The following is a 16,346-nucleotide window of genomic DNA, read 5'->3' as shown; positions in this document are numbered from 1 at the left end:
GAAGAGTTTGAGTGAACAACCTTAACATGAGTTAGGATACTTTACAGCTTGTGAGGGACCAAGCAGACAGACACCAAGGAACGCAGGTTTTCAGTTTGAGTAGGGAAGTTATTTATAATATATATATTTATATAGACATGAAAAGAAAGGTTCTGGGCCCTTAAGAGGTTAACTAAACAGAACTAATCCAAGCTGGACAGAACAAAAACTGACCTAACTACATATGACACAAAAGGAGTTTAATACTGGCTGATCAGACTAAATAGAAACAACAGGGGGTATATAGGAACAGCTACTAAACAACACATGGAACAGAGCTAAGCTTTAGGAAAATAATAACAAATAATTAACCCTATGTATCTTTCTGTAATTTAATATGTACACTATGGCTGTGGGATGCAGGAAATGTGATGGGGGGGATTCTCAGCAGGGCGGCCATCATGCATCTAAAAGAAAATCTGCCACACGGTGTCAGTGTCAGTTTACCAATAAGACTGATTCCTTTGTGAAAACTATTCCAAAGACTACAGACATTATGTGCAGATAGATTACATGAAAGGAGCCATATTTAGCTGTGGATTGAGCACACAAGCACAACTACTGACTGCTCCCCTGTGTTTGTCTTCAAATATAAAAGGGATTTGCTTTTGCAAATTCATGAGCTTTCTGTAAGGCTGAGTCTTCTTAGAGGAATTGTTCTCTGAAATGTTGTAACTCAGATCTTCCATTCTGCATCTAGTTTCGTCAAAGTTTCTTTCTTTAGTTTAACAAAAGACAGCACTATCAAATAACACCACTCAGATACTGCCCAGAACAATCAACTACAGTTAATGGCAACACAGCCTTATGCTGAGTCAGCTTAGATAATAAAAGTCAAAGGTTGTAAATTGACAATAGAACATCATTAGCTCAGCAGAAACTGGCCTAATAGAATATACGTGCAGCTGGTCTTGAATGTTTGAAATTGCCTATTAAAAATGTGCAGATATACAATGAAGAAAGAAGACGATTCAGTCTGGTGAAGAACCAGCCTCGGAAGATTGTGGAGAAGGTGGCCTCAGACATAGAGAAACTCCTGGCTAAGAAGCGTAAAGCCCTTGATGTAAGCATTTCTTTTTCCTGAATATGAAACTGTTGTTCTGTGGTATGTGTTGTCTAGAAGAAATTTGTAATCAGGTCGTTGGCAAGCTCCCCATTTTGTTACTGTTTGTATCACTTCTTCTGATGAAATTAGCATGCTAACCAGCTAATCCTGTAGTAGTAGTAGTAGTAGTAGTAGGAGCACTTCTTAGAGTACGTAATACGGAGTCTTATATTATTTACTATTGTACACACAACAGTACGTGATAATGCCAACATTGATGATGTAGCAACAGCAGAACCTATGAAATGCTCCTTTAACTGAAAATGGTTCTCACAACTGAATTGTAGTACTTAATGATAATGGAAAGTGAATTTTATTACATATTGTTTGTTTAATATCTTCCCATGCAATAACAATACAGAATTACAGCTGTAATTCTGTAAGCTGTATTTGAATACAAGTTGTACAAAATGTTCTTCTATTTGATCAATTCATTTTGGGGTTATAGAAACTTGATTAGATTTTTCATTGTGAAAGCCTTTGATGTGCTTGCTGACAAAGCAAAGCTACTTTCTTGCAACACTTGCATAAAAGTTGAGCCAAGACATAGCCTTAGAATTTTTAGTTCACATCTGAGCAAAGATAACACATAGTATATGCATTAGATCATTTTTTTATTGTTTCAATGCCAGATTTTAAACTGTGTAAATACAGGCTCTGCAAAAAAAAGAACCAAAAAACATGTCATTCATATAAAAGTATTTGAAGGGTTATTGGGTTAGTTAGTCATTGGAGCTCAGACTGTTTAACAGAGTCTACATCCCTACTGAGACATGACATCTCATTCACCATTGTCTCTCTGTTTCCAACATTTAGAGATTAGCCAGTGAGGCGGAGCGGCTCCAGCGAGAGCATCTATGGCAGGATGGAATCAAGGTAAGACAAAACTCAGACAATTTCAGGATATTTGGGCAGGAAAGTGTTTATTTGATCATTCCGGTCATTGACACCATTTTGACTCAAGAATTTAATTAAGGAGCTATTCTGACTGTGCTTTTTCATGTCTGTGGTGGATCGTCAGGTACACAGTATAGAATAAATACAGATCATATGAAATTTTATTCTTCTGTCAAATATGTAAATTTAAACCAAGTTGGTTTGTCTCTAAGCACCATGGCTCTAAACAGAGCGACTTGAGAGTAAACATTTCCACCAGTCAGCTGTGCAGACCGCTGAGTGTTCGGCTAGGTGAAACAGATGACTGGGTGCACTGACCCGTGTGGTTTTGTTGAGTTCTACACACTGTGGCACTCCACTTTTCCACTCTGCCTGCTTCATACGCCCCAACAAAACGAGACAGGGTTAACCTCATCCTCAGAGGCACTGACTTGCCAAGATCATTTCAGAAGACAGCAATGGTGGTTGTTCATGTTTTAGCCCATTCTGGGAAAACTGTCTATCTCGTAGCTCTGTCGAGTCTTTTTCAGTGGCAATGAATGAACACTGCAATGTGATTTGAATTGTCGGCTGCTGTTCAGTTACAAGAATGAACTTTCAATAAAGCATTACAACTTATTATACTAAAAAGGTTAAATATTTGGCATAAGCACTTCACAGACTCAGCTCTAAAGAGGCTTCTCTCAGGAGAGGTACACACAGAGGCTCGGAGATGTCACTGTTTTGAAATGACTGGTAAAGATCTCTAGTTGTTGATGTCTGGATGTGTCAGATCCATATTCTGCTGAGAACGGGAGCTCTGTTACAGCAAAAAGACAACCAACAGAATGAGGGAAAGTTGACATGTTTAGTGGTATTGTAATATAGGCTAAAGTCATCTTTGGAGATATGATTGGATAATGAGAACAGGCCAGAAATAGAAGCATGTCAGCCTTTGAATAGATGTTTTGAGAAGTATGTTGACTGTCAGTAGAAAGTAAGACTAACAGATGGCGATGCTCTGCGCGAGCCGGAGAGCCTGTCTACTGATTTGTAATGTGACAGTACGGAACATAAAAATGGCAAACATTTACAGCTCAGAAAATGGGCCATTTTGCTATTCTTCATTCTGTATCATCATGTCCTGCCACTGTGCTACATGGGATGCAGGACAGGGTGTCATCATGCTGAAAACACCTGACTCTTTAAACTCTACTCCTCACAGTACTTCATACCTACACCACAGATTTGAAGTACACGGTCTGATTCATCCATTTGCATATTAAGGAGGCAGCACAGATTTCAGTAACTCCTTAACTCTTCAACAACCAACAACTCTGTAGAGCTGGCTCCTTTCTGGTTATTCTGGCGGAAATATAACTAAATAATCTTTCAATGCCACCCTTGAAGAATTTCCTTCCGGGAATCAATGAAGTATTTCTGATTGTAGGTTTACTCTCTCCTCTGTGTGTCTAGTTGTCGCAGTGGCTCATGTATAAATGTTAATCTGTCGTCAGATGGGTCATATCTGTGTCTGTTTTCTTCCAGGAGCTGGATATGGCTTATTATGACTCCAAGGCTGAGCTGGATTATGTGAGTAAGGGACAAATAACCTGATTCATCTTCTATTTCGGCAAAATCAAGATGTTTATAAGTATCCAGTTTTAAATTCAATTTAAAATACATGTGAACCAGTTTCGCTTGTTGTCTTATAGTATTCTATGGATGGAGAAGGGGAAGTGGAAAATCCCTCACATATCAAGCTGGAGTTTGTTTATGATCCAAACTTCAAAAACAATGTCAACTATTCGTACACAGCTGTTCAGATTCCTACAGATATTTATAAGGGAGGCAAGTGAATATCATATTATTTCAGGTTGTGTTTTCCACTGCACCATGGAAACCTATCAAATACCTGTGATTAAATTTTGCCTGTTATACTTACTGGATGATGTATGCCTCTTCTCACATCAGCTCCAGTCATTCTGAATGAGCTGAACTGGACGCAGGCACTGGAGAAGGTCTTCATGGAGAACAGTCGGGAGGATCCATCACTGCTGTGGCAAGCGTTTGGAAGTGCGACAGGTGTCACTCGCTATTATCCAGGCACGTTTCAGTGTGGAATATGGAAAGGGAAGTTTGTACATCCCTTTTTAAAAGGACTGGATAGAGCCAAATTCAATGTTTATTTTAGAATTCTTCTTCTCCATTTTACAGCAACACCATGGAAAGCCCCTGATAAAATTGACCTGTATGATGTCAGGAGAAGGCCCTGGTACAGTATGCTGCTGCCGTGTTTGTTCGTGTGGGCTGCTCACATGTGCAGTACATTTTAGAAGGTTGAACTTGTGTATCCTCTTGTCTTTTGTCACAGGTACATCCAGGGTGCTTCATCCCCAAAGGATATGGTCATTCTTGTTGATGTGTAAGTAACTGATTGTGTTTTTGTTTTGTTTTTTAATTGCAAGTTAGGAATTCCCTTACATTTAGAAATGTGCTTGTATATCTGGATGTGTTGGCAAAAGTATAATATTTGAAGCTTCTATTACTGCCTGCATCCATCCATCCTGGTTCTTTCGGTCTGGCAGTATTGTGCAAAAGGACTAGATTAAGTGTAATGCAAAACAGTTCATCCGAGACAGACTCTGCAGCTAAAATGTTTTTTGCAAATAGCCCAAAAGTAAAGTTTGAATTGACACAGACAGTAGAAGACACAAGAACAAATGGATATTTTAACATATTGCGGAGACCCAATCTGACGTGGCATTAGATGTATTCAAGACTTTAACTATTTAAGAAATAGAAGGTTCTTCCCATCAAACTCCCTGCCAGAAAGCAAATAAAAACATTTACCAAAATTTCAAAACTAATGGTTTCAGTTTGAACACAATCTGACAAGTTCTCTTTCTTGTTTCTGTGCTATATGAGGGAGCAGTGAGTGCTTTGCTGAGTGGACTCATGGTCATGTTCGAGTCTGCTGTCATTGTACTGTCATTGAGTACTCTGCTCATGGCTGCTATTCATTGTGGTGATAAAGGGCTATTCATTGAGTCTCTTTGAAAAGTTAATCCTGTTATTGGCCGGCTTTATGAATCCAGGAGACTAACCCATCAGCAACAGAAATGTTTTTGTTTGTTCGTCACACATGCGTTAAGCTTCAGGCAGCCATGCATTCAGGTAAAAATAGGCAACAATAAATAAGGAACAATGGACATTTTCTGACCACATATGTTGTTTTCATTATGGTTTTTCTTTGTTATTTTCAACCCATTATGAAGGAATACAGGTGAATAAAGTCCAGGCCAAAAACACATCATTGATATTTATTCATTCACACCAGGTTTTTGTGCTGTCAGGTTTAACAGCAACATCAGAAAATTGTGTTTTGGTTTATGCAAATGTCACATTAGTGCCCTCCTCAGTTGACTGAAAAGTACGGAAGGAAAGAATAGAAATACAAACAATTGGCAGCTGGAAAGGACTTATCAAAACTAGTTAATCACTGCTGCAGGGGAAACTGTGTGACTGAACATCTGGATGTTGTGTGAATGACATTTCCAGCACTGTTGTGGACATATGTAAAGAAAATGTTCTTTTACGATACTTTCTTAGGAGCGGCAGTGTCAGTGGACTCACCCTGAAATTGATCAAGGCGTCAGTGATGGAAATGTTGGACACTTTGTCTGATGATGACTATGTCAATGTGGCTCGGGTTAGTATTTCACCCTACATTTAACTGTTCAGATTCATTTTATACCTCTCTATTGCTTCGCTGTATTTGTTTCCTCAAATTTGAAGCCTTTTTGTGTTTGAACTCTGCCTCTGTATCCTGCTTGGCTTTAGTTCAACGAAAAGGCTGAGGCCGTGGTTCCTTGCTTCAAACATCTAGTTCAAGCTAATGTGCGCAACAAAAAGATCTTCAAGGATGCAGTGCAGCAGATGCAGGCTAAAGGCACCACTGACTACAAGTCTGGCTTTCATTTTGCCTTCAACCAGCTGCTAAATGTACTTGAATATATCACTTTGTATCATGTTAACACTAATGCCTGAACACACTGTTTAACTGTATTATCCAAATATCCCCCCCCTCCAGAAGACAAATGTGCCGCGGGCTAACTGCAATAAAATAATCATGCTGTTTACTGATGGAGGGGAGGACAGAGCTCAGGACGTCTTCATGCAATACAACTGGCCCAACAAAACGGTTGGAGTCTTATGGTTATTTCACCTGAACAGGATGCACTATGGTTAAACTTGTTTGTGTTTAATTTGCTTGATTTTTTTTATTTTTTTTTTTTTTCCCCTCCCCTAAGGTTCGAGTATTCACCTTTTCTGTGGGTCAACACAACTATGATATCACACCCTTACAATGGATAGCATGTACCAATAAAGGTGAGCAAATTTTCCAGGTAACGTTTTCCTTTTGCATTATCAGTGGATTAAAAAGTCTTCATAAGGCTTCATATAACTGTTCTTTTTGCATGTTTACATTTTTGCTGGATCTTCTTAAAGTGGTAGTTGTTAGAAATTACAAATATTTATATATAACCAATAGTTTCAATAGTTTGTTCATTATTTTAAGATGTTTACTCAACTTCTTACCGAAGATAACCCATGAAAAGGAGATGGCCTGCAGCAGCTCCCCTGTTTTCAGCTGCTGTGAAAATTTCCCCTGAGGTTCAATTAAGTTCTTTCAGTCCATTCTACTATTTGGTTGTTTATTTTCCACTGATTTAAATCACACTAGTTTGTTCATGTGCCAAATTTTGTTGTTTAGTTGAGCTTTTAACTCACTCTCTGGCAACTGCATATGTATCATCTGGTGTGCTGGATTTAATATCACTGCATCACTGCACTGAATGTATACAACCCCCCCCCAAAAAAAGGACCCAGTAGATTTTTGAGGGGATACTTGAGAGTGCTACCACATAATTATAGCTAATGAAAGTGTTCAAGCTGGTTTGTTGCTTTAATTTGGACTTGGTAGATATGCAGGCACATTGGTTGTGATTTCCTGCTACATGTTAAGTGTTGGCAGTAAATGGAGTGTATGTATTTTTATCCCAGCGATGATGTTTTAATTCATCCCTATTATTGCTATGAATATCGATTGTCAAAGTCTAGAACTAATAAAAAAGTGCACAAATAAATAACTGAGCCTAAGGTACATACAGTTATTCTACTAATGGGCTTGGCTTTCAGATCTGTGAGCGGTTCAATGTCAGCGCTCTATCGGTCCTCGCTATGATTTCATTTGAGAATGAAGACTCAGACTTTATTTGTATAGCAAAAATAAATGTAGTACAAAGTGCCTTACATGGATATAAAGGCAATCCCATTCCCAAAACATGCATCAGACTAAAACCGTAACAATTAATTATTAAATAAATAATAGAAAACAGGAACTGGTGCACTGAGAAAACTCAAACATTAAATCAGTCATATTCATGTAAATCAGATTTGCTGTTAAGAGCAACATCTTTCCAGAAGAACCCATATTTAAAGACTGCTGTGGCTCCAGCTGCAGTAACTTACTTACCTTTTTATCTTACAAAGTTGTTTTTGTGTGGTGTACAGATTATCTTTTATTTTTACATGACTGGCTGGATTTAAGATGAGGGAGAACTACAGCTGAGGCTTCACTTTCCTGTAATGAGTTGAAATCAAAGTTAAATCTATCTTCAACATTGCAGGTTATTTATGAAATGTGTGTTAATGATTGGAAAGATAATTAATTGTTTTTAATTTTTTAAACTAGGACACAAAGGGCACTCAAACACACACACACACACACACACAAAAAGACATTATTCCAAATGATCTTGATTAGAGGTTGTCTGGTTTAATGGACCTGACTGAACTGGACCAACACAGATATGTCAGTTTTTGAGCTGAGTGGTATTCCTCCTTAAGCTTCCTGTCTGTGGGCTTTAAGTAGCTGACTCACTAATCTAGTGACATCTAGTGAAACTGGAATATTTATGAGCACCACTCTTCTGTTTTTTGTTTTATCCTCCTTTCTAATAGCATCACTCACACATGCTCCTTTTCTCTCCGTGGTTATCTTTTTTTCTCTCTTGCTTGCCAGGTTACTATTTTGAGATCCGTTCCATCTGTGCGATAAGGATTAACACCCAGGTGGGTTTGTCTCGTGCCTCTGACACAGCTGATCCCTGTTCATTGTCTCTCATCCTCCTCATGGCCGTTATGTAGATATCTGCATCTACTTCCATTTATTTGCACATCCATTCTCACAACCTGTGGGTGTTGTTGGTTATTTCAAAGGTTGCTTGCATGACCAGTTATGTCTTTTTTTTTTTCGTCTTTTTTTTTTTTTTTTTTGGCAGGAGTATCTGGACGTGCTGGGACGCCCAATGGTTCTGGCAGGTAGTGATGCCAAACAGGTTCAGTGGACCAATGTGTATCAGGATGCTTTGGTGAGACTCAATTGGTTGAATTTTATCCTACATAGTAAATGATTTAAGATACTCTGTGCACACACTGAAAAGCTCACAATTCATAATAATCTGGGTTTGTCTTTGCAATCTGCAGGGTCTTGGCATGGTAGTAACTGGGACACTGCCTGTATTTAATCTCACTATGGATGGAAACTCACAGGTAAAGAAAATTTGAAAGTAACATGACAGGTTAGGTCCAACTTTCTCTAATGTTCTATATGTATGTATATCTTCGTTCACTAGCACGCTTCGATTTGTCTTAAAACAGCCGTTTGAAGACAAAAACTTTGCAGTTGTAAAAGTGACACAGTGGTTATTGGATAGCAAAGCTCAGATAACCTAGTTTGCTTAATATTTATCATAGAGATGTGGTCTAACTATGGTTTAAACAATTCCAATGTATTGTTCTCCCACCAGAATCAGCTGATATTAGGTGTCATGGGCGTTGACGTACATCTGGATGAGATAAAGCGACTGACGCCACGCTACAATGTATGCAAATCACATTAGCACAGCTATCAGTCACCAATGCCTTAATTTATCAATTTACTTGTAATGGACAATGCATAAAAAGAAAATATATCACATTATTTCAAATTTTTTTTATGTCCTAAACAGCTTGGAGCCAATGGGTACATATTTGCCATTGACCCAAATGGATATCTTCTCCTACATCCCAACCTTCAGCCAAAGGTGACCTGGACTTAACCTGACGAAAAGCATTTTATTTGCACTGTGAGATGATGCTTTTAGAAACGTGCAGGGATAGCCATGACATATCCATTTAAACTTTTTGATAATGAGCATGCTCTTTTTTCTTATTTTAATTTAAATATCTTGTTCTTGACTCCTCCCAGCTTGTAAACCTCCCTGAACCCGTGACACTGGACTTCCTTGATGCAGAGGTAGAGGACCCCAATAAGGAGGAGGTGAGCACTTTTATGCTTTAGTGGAACTAAAAGATTTCTGGCATTTGCTGTTTCTTGCTGTTTTTGTTAAGATCATGCTCAAAGGTATTCCCAGACCAGTGAACAAGCGCTTTTGCTCTGGAGAAATCTGTGCACCAACCTGCAGTGTGCTATGCAGGAGTTAGTAGCATGTTTGTGACTTTATAACACTGTGTTCCCATGCTCCAGATCCGCCGACAGATGATTGATGGGAGACCGGGTGAAATGCAGGTTAAAACACTGATCAAGTCAATTGATGAGGCACGTAGATTCTCTTTCTTTAAAGCTTGGTTTATTTCACCTCTGTAGTCTCACTGTGTCATTGATATAGACTGAATTTATCAGGCATAATCTGGGTTAACCCAGTTGTGACAATATTGGCCTTTAATGTCTCAGTTATAATGCAGCTGATTACCATTAAGTAGACCTGGTGACACTGCGGACTTGTATACCTTGATCAAGCTATTGAACAAAATGTGGGGTTTTAGTTTAAACATGAAATATTAAACACTGCAGAGAACTTTCTAGGTCACCTTTTTTTCCTTTTTTTTTTTTTGGTCAGCATTTAATACAGTTCCATTTGAACTGATTAATGTTAGGATGTGAGGATCGGACATATGAGGAATGATTTTTAACTCTCACCATGGATTTATTTTATCAAGTGGTAAAGGTAAATGTGTAAATAGCAATTCTTAAACCTTTTGACATTAACTTTTCGTTAGTATATGTGAGTTACTTACTTCAGGTGTTGTCTTGTCTTCCCAAAACATACCAGGTTCTGGTCCAGTGTATGTCTGGTGTTCTGTGGGGTGAGCTGGCAGTGTAAGGGCACGATAGATGAGGAAAACTGCATTATTAAACACTAGGCTGCGAAATCAGAGTCACACCTCCACAGAACTGCATGACATATAGGTCAAAGTAAAAGTGAGTAAGTTGTAACCTTTGATTGCTTTGACTGAGTATTGAAATATCTCATTTACTGTAGCAATACATAGATGAGGTGTACAGGGGCTACACCTGGACTCCGATCAACGGGACAGATTACAGGTGAGTGGCCACTGTGTAGTGGATTAAATACTAGATCTAATATGGCCTGGTGGGTGTCTCACACACAAGGATGGACTCACTTAAAAGATCCTTCATCTCTCTGTCTCCTAATTCATGTCTCTTCCTGTTTGGATGCTGCCACCTGCAGTCTTGGCTTGGTACTGCCCCCCTATAATGATTACTACATTCAAGCAGACCTAAGCGATGTGATGCTGCAGCTCCAGTGTGAGTACCAGGAACACAGAGCTCTCACCTTTCTGTTCTGTGAGAAAAATAATATCACTTCCTCTCTTTATCATAGATATGCAGTCGCTGCTGCCCAGCTCCTTTGAGTCATCAGGACATGTGTTTCTGGCTCCGAGGTAGCAACGATCTCTCCTTCCCTCTCTTCACTCCTTCTTCTGTCTGTCAGTGAAGAGAACACGGTTATTTATTTATGTTCTCTCTCTGCAGGGAATATTGCAAGCGTCTCCACCTCTCTGACAACAACACCCAGTTTTTACAGAACTTCCTTTCGCTCATGTTAGATATTTCCCCAGAATCTGATGAGTGTGAGTTATATGTGCTCTAATAGTTTTTAACAGTAGTAGTTGACCAGCCATGTTGCAAATACACCGATGATATGATGTGCTTTTCTTTTTGTCCCAGGTGACCAAGGCCTCATCCACAACCTGATCTTGGATTCTCGGATTATTGGGCAGCTCGCCTCACGTGTGTGGAAGAACAAGGACCTAAATTCGTATGTCAGCTTGTGTACTGTGTACTGTAGAAAGAGACACGCCATGTAAAGCATAAAATTTGCTAAATCAAAACTGATTCTTACAGGTACGGCTTCCTTGCAGTGTTTGCATCCACAGATGGCGGAATAACACGCGTTTTCCCCAACATGTGAGCATGAATGATATACTTGAGAAATAAGGCTGTCGTTGCAGATATGTTGTTAATTGATATTTTCTGAAAAACAATTCATGCTTTGTTTTATGTTTGTACAGAGCTGCTGAGTTATGGGAGGAAGATCCTGAACCATTTAATTCAAATTACTATAGACGTAGCCTTGACAACAGAGGTTACATGTTCAGACCTCCATTGAAATCCAGTGAGTAACTGAGCAAATGCTCTCCAGCACATAACCACATACAACAACAAAAATACAACTTATTATTTTCAGACTGACATATGATGTGTTGTTTAATATGGACTTATGGGGGGGATAGCGTTAACGCCAATTAAGAAGAGAAGTTAATGCTGTTTTCAGTCTTTAAAAAAAGTTAAACTAACCATTCTCTGGTTATAGTTTCATATTTGACTGACTGATTCCAGGCTCATCCTCTAACGTTCAGTAAGAGAGTGGAAAAAATCTAAATCTTAGAAAAAATTCAAGGCAAAATTAATATATTAATAAATGCTGGCAATGTTAAACCTGAACTCAAAATGATACATTCAGCATTTATAGATGTGAGATTTGATAGTAACTTGTCGTCAGCTTTTGAATCACATGTTTTGTTCACAAACAGCCTTGGAGGATCCTGTAGGTGCAGAAAATGGCACTGTTGGAATTCTGGTCAGTTCTGCTGTGGAGGTTAATTTAGGAGGCAAACTGCTCAAACCAGCAGGTAAGAAAAACACTTTAATAAGGAAAATCTCATCTTTATCTGGTGTTTTGTATAATAAGAGATTCTAAGCACCTCTGACTTGGCTCCTCGATTAAAACACTGCTTCTTGTCTTTGGTCTGCTCCTGTGTATCTCATCACTCAGTTGTTGGAGTGAAGCTGGATCTGGAAGCATGGGTCGACAAGTTTAAGATCCTGGCTAGCAATGTGTCAGACAGTCGACAGGGCTCACACAAGGTTACACTCAATGTCACTGTTTTATCATTAATCATCCACAAAATAAATGTACTAAACAAAAGTGACACTTGAGTCTCATCACATATTTTGTTTAATAGTGTGGACCATCCAGAAGTTGCGAAATGGACTGTGAAGTGAACACTGACGTAAGAGATGATTTTTTTATTTAACTCTCATACTCTCCCACACCCACTACACTCAGATAACACCATGTATTTCATGTTTGATTCAGGAAACCATCTCTAGTCTAAATAACAAACTTCACTGTACTTCATGAACACATGGAAGACTGAGAGTTTGGGTGTTATAGACAGAGGCAATAATATACTTCCGTCTTTTAGTTTGGTGTTCAGACCTTTTTTTTTTTCTTTTTTTTTTAATCAACAGTTTCTTGTATTTACTTGTATTTTAGTCATATTACATCGGTGACTTTCCCTATGACTTTCCCTATTCTCTTTTGACATTTAACAGAGTTTATATGCATTAATAATCACGCTTTGTAAAATGTTTGCTTGGAGAGTCTCGAAGGATTATTATTATTATTATTATTATTATTATAAGAGTAGTTTTTTGCAATCTTTAAATATTGATATATCCTACTATTAGTTAACATCTTGCAGGATTTGCTAAGTTTCTTCACTTTTCCAAACTACCCTGTTGTTTTTCACAATCTAATGATTTTTCTGAGTAACATGATGTCAGCTTTTATCCTGGCATTTTCTGCTGCTGTTCAGTGATATACTGAACAGAAACTGCTGCTGTGTGTTACTATCTTGATGTAAACGTTGCTGTTCTGTCCTCCGTAGGACCTCCTCTGCTATCTCATTGATGACGGTGGGTTCCTGGTTATGTCCAATCAGAGGGATCACTGGAAAAAGGTTTTGTATCAACATCTTGACTAGTTTGCATCTTATTCTGATTATTTATGCCAAACAAAGATCGTTAGATGCTTGTTTTTTGTTTGTTTGTTTGTTTTTTTTAATTTGAGTTTTATTAGTATTGCATGTTTGTGTCATGTTACAGTTGGTCAATAAATTAATCAACTGAACTCTACACTTGTGGTGTAAAGTAAAAAAAATGGAAACTGGTCAGAAACTTTGTTTTAAACCACCATATAATGCTGTTTTTTGATTTTTCCTCTCCACTTCATCACAGATTGGCCATTTCTTTGGTGATGTGGACCCTTACCTGATGCACGCACTCTACAACAATTCAATCTTCAGCCGCCGTCAGTCTTTTCACTACCAGTCTGCGTGTGAACCGGTCACTAGCAGCCACACTGGTGCAGCGCCAAGAGGCATCTTTGTGGTAAGAGACCGCTGGCAGATAATAGATTTTGGGGAAGTCGAACATTTCCTTTGATATCTTACTTCAGTGTGTTTCTGTGCAGCCATCCATCGCTGACATCCTCAGCTTGACCTGGTGGACGTCCACAGTGGCATGGTGAGACTTTGTTTACTAAAAATTATATCACACCCGGCACATGAGGACTGTCAGCAATCTTAACTGGGTCCAGACTTCTGCACATGAAACCAGGAAAGAATTTCTTTTTACATGCTTGCCAACAGCTCCTTTGAATTGAACTATTTTCAGCTCGGTGTCACTGTAGCCATGACACATGTTAACACTTACTTATTGATGTTCATTCTTTAACAAGGTGCAATGTTTTTCAGGTCTGTGGTCCAGCAGCTACTTTATGGACTAGCTTACAACAGCTGGCTTTACCGAGGTTAATCATCAACTCAACCTGCATGTGTAAAAATGTCTGCATGAAGCAATGGACTCATTACTTTGTGTTGTGATTGTACATTGACATGATGTTTTTTTTTTTTTTGTTTTTTTTTTTGCCTTTTTAAGTAAAAAAAAAAAAAAAGACAAAAAATATCATTGTTTTAGCATTTTATCTTCAGAATTACTTTTAGGGACTCCAAAGTATAAGCACCACCTTACTGGCATCCTTCTCTCATTTTTCTCATTACTGTTGCCAGCACATGTCAGCCATTAAAAGCGGATCAACATAAAATCTATCTACATAGAATCTTTGCAAAAATGTATGTTAATGTTCTACAACTAAAATGATGAGCTGACGAATGTTTCCCAAAAGCTGGTTAAAATGCTGAATTTCTGTTTGCCTTTTAGATGATGTCCTAGTTGAAGGTTTTGAGACAAAAGATAGCAGCTGTGTGACCATCCAAAGCCAATTCTACTTTACCAACACCACCAACTCCTACAACGTCCTGCAGGACTGTGGAAACTGCTCACGGTCTGTTGTACGGAGCATCAGCAGAATATCTCTGCACCGTACATATGGTGTGAATTAAAAATCTGTCACTGTCTTCTACAGGCTGTTCCATGCAAAACGAATAGAAAACACCAACCTGCTCTTTGTTGTTGCTGAGACTCTTCCCTGCAGCTCCTGTGAGATTGAGAGATTGACCCAGGTCAGGATGGAGTGTATCCTTTCTCGCTTGCTCCCTCTGTGCTGAAAGTGGAAAGTTCTTCCTTCATGTGTAGCAGATTGAGTCCACTCTTACTGTTACCTCACTTAAGTAAAAACCAACAGTTCAGGAGGAGAATCCATGTGAAGTGCTGAGCAACGCGCGATATCGTAAAGGCCCAACTTCCTGCTTTGACTACAGTGCCTTAGTAAGTACATCCAGTTAACCATTTTAAGTATCATGCTTTAGACACTCAGTTGGCAAGTTATTAGGATGACTTTGTTGTATTAAAATACAACATTTTACAATTAATGTACCAAATAGAATTTAGAGGATTTAGAGGATAGTAAAGGCTAATTTAATTTTACCAAAGAAATGATCTATTCAATAAAATTAGTTGTTTCGATGCTCTTGTTAGCATATTCTGAAAATGGTTTACAGTGTTGTCATCATGTAGTTTCAGGAAAAAAAGCATAGCTCGGTGTTTTATTTGACTAAATTAAAATTAATTTAAGCTATGCATGCATGCAATCTGTTTTTAAAATAAATTACATTAATGAATTTATCTAAGCTAACTCTTATGTACTCCCTCAGCGCAAATGTATTATTTCTGTACATTAATTTATATGGACAATTTGTGCTTTAGTAGGCTGAGGACTGAGGCATCAGTTCAATATAAAAAGATCAAACAAGTATACAAGTGGTGGCTCTGGGGAAAAAGGATTTATTGTGAACTCTCTTTGCAGGAAAACACATCAGAGTGTGGACGGGCTCATTCACTGGCGTCCTCGATAGGAGTCCTTCTCTTCATTCAGCTCATCCTGCCTTGCTTTCATCTCTGACATGTACAAACATCTTTCATCTCTTTGGGTTAAGGCTCGGATCTACTGAAGGTCAGTTTAAAAAGGAACTGCAGAATACTTTTTATATATACAAATAGCACAGAGCACACTGTGCTAAGGGTAAAATATTGGTGTTGAAACAGCTCTTAGCTTTTTTTTGTGTGTGTGTGTTTGTTTATTGCATATGTGTTCTTTATATTTGAGGGCTTGGGTGCAAAATATAGACAAAGAATGTGTGCATGTTATTTACACTAGGACAAGCATGTTTAAAACTCTTTACACAGGGCTAGGCCACATAAAAATGACATGAAACATCAGGGAGGCAACCAAAATACACTTTCAACAGGCCAATAAATAACCGAGCTACCAAAACAGATGCCATTAACAGTTTTTGATTCTGAATCTGGGTCACAAAACAAACCCTGAAAAACTCTGGATTTATCTCTAAGTGTTCATATCTTCTGCCGAAATGACATTTTCTCATAACATAAACTGCAGAAACACAAGCATGCAGTATTGGCACAAAAAACACAAAGGTGCTTTGTGTAGTTTGTGCATGTAAATGCTAGCTTTGTTTACAAGAAGTGAAAAATTAGCCCACTTTGAAAAGTGTGACTCCACATGGTACCATCAGGTAGCATTAAATAGAAATATCTCTGTAAAGTGGAAGCAATCCAAACACAGTACTTGGATAAATAATGAAATATAATAATAGTAATGATTAAAAAAGAGGCAAAAGAATGACA

The 16,346-nt window shown here is 38.3% G+C and overlaps 1 protein-coding gene across 1 annotated transcript in view; it reads left to right on the top strand.

Annotated features, from left to right (window-relative positions):
* Positions 1–16,325, top strand: part of cacna2d2b (calcium channel, voltage-dependent, alpha 2/delta subunit 2b) — a 28,148-nt gene extending 11,823 nt beyond the window's left edge. The window contains exons 3-38 of the mRNA XM_029501781.1: positions 986–1,102; positions 1,961–2,020; positions 3,569–3,613; positions 3,736–3,871; positions 3,995–4,126; positions 4,238–4,295; positions 4,395–4,445; positions 5,633–5,732; positions 5,864–6,025; positions 6,114–6,224; positions 6,334–6,412; positions 8,109–8,158; positions 8,368–8,457; positions 8,573–8,638; positions 8,896–8,970; positions 9,097–9,171; positions 9,336–9,407; positions 9,615–9,686; positions 10,411–10,472; positions 10,621–10,697; positions 10,774–10,834; positions 10,926–11,023; positions 11,121–11,211; positions 11,298–11,360; positions 11,465–11,568; positions 11,987–12,085; positions 12,229–12,320; positions 12,419–12,466; positions 13,127–13,198; positions 13,476–13,628; positions 13,711–13,763; positions 13,994–14,049; positions 14,460–14,583; positions 14,665–14,774; positions 14,884–14,966; positions 15,505–16,325. Coding sequence (XP_029357641.1) covers positions 986–1,102; positions 1,961–2,020; positions 3,569–3,613; positions 3,736–3,871; positions 3,995–4,126; positions 4,238–4,295; positions 4,395–4,445; positions 5,633–5,732; positions 5,864–6,025; positions 6,114–6,224; positions 6,334–6,412; positions 8,109–8,158; positions 8,368–8,457; positions 8,573–8,638; positions 8,896–8,970; positions 9,097–9,171; positions 9,336–9,407; positions 9,615–9,686; positions 10,411–10,472; positions 10,621–10,697; positions 10,774–10,834; positions 10,926–11,023; positions 11,121–11,211; positions 11,298–11,360; positions 11,465–11,568; positions 11,987–12,085; positions 12,229–12,320; positions 12,419–12,466; positions 13,127–13,198; positions 13,476–13,628; positions 13,711–13,763; positions 13,994–14,049; positions 14,460–14,583; positions 14,665–14,774; positions 14,884–14,966; positions 15,505–15,600 — 3,093 coding nt within the window. The 3' untranslated portion in view covers positions 15,601–16,325. The remainder of the gene's footprint in view (positions 1–985; positions 1,103–1,960; positions 2,021–3,568; positions 3,614–3,735; positions 3,872–3,994; positions 4,127–4,237; positions 4,296–4,394; positions 4,446–5,632; positions 5,733–5,863; positions 6,026–6,113; positions 6,225–6,333; positions 6,413–8,108; positions 8,159–8,367; positions 8,458–8,572; positions 8,639–8,895; positions 8,971–9,096; positions 9,172–9,335; positions 9,408–9,614; positions 9,687–10,410; positions 10,473–10,620; positions 10,698–10,773; positions 10,835–10,925; positions 11,024–11,120; positions 11,212–11,297; positions 11,361–11,464; positions 11,569–11,986; positions 12,086–12,228; positions 12,321–12,418; positions 12,467–13,126; positions 13,199–13,475; positions 13,629–13,710; positions 13,764–13,993; positions 14,050–14,459; positions 14,584–14,664; positions 14,775–14,883; positions 14,967–15,504) is intronic.
* Positions 16,326–16,346: the final 21 nt, after the last annotated feature.

The sequence above is a fragment of the Echeneis naucrates genome, chromosome 5, assembly GCF_900963305.1.
Source record: "Echeneis naucrates chromosome 5, fEcheNa1.1, whole genome shotgun sequence".
NCBI lineage: Eukaryota > Metazoa > Chordata > Actinopteri > Carangiformes > Echeneidae > Echeneis > Echeneis naucrates.
This window is presented reverse-complemented; position numbering and strand designations above follow the sequence as displayed.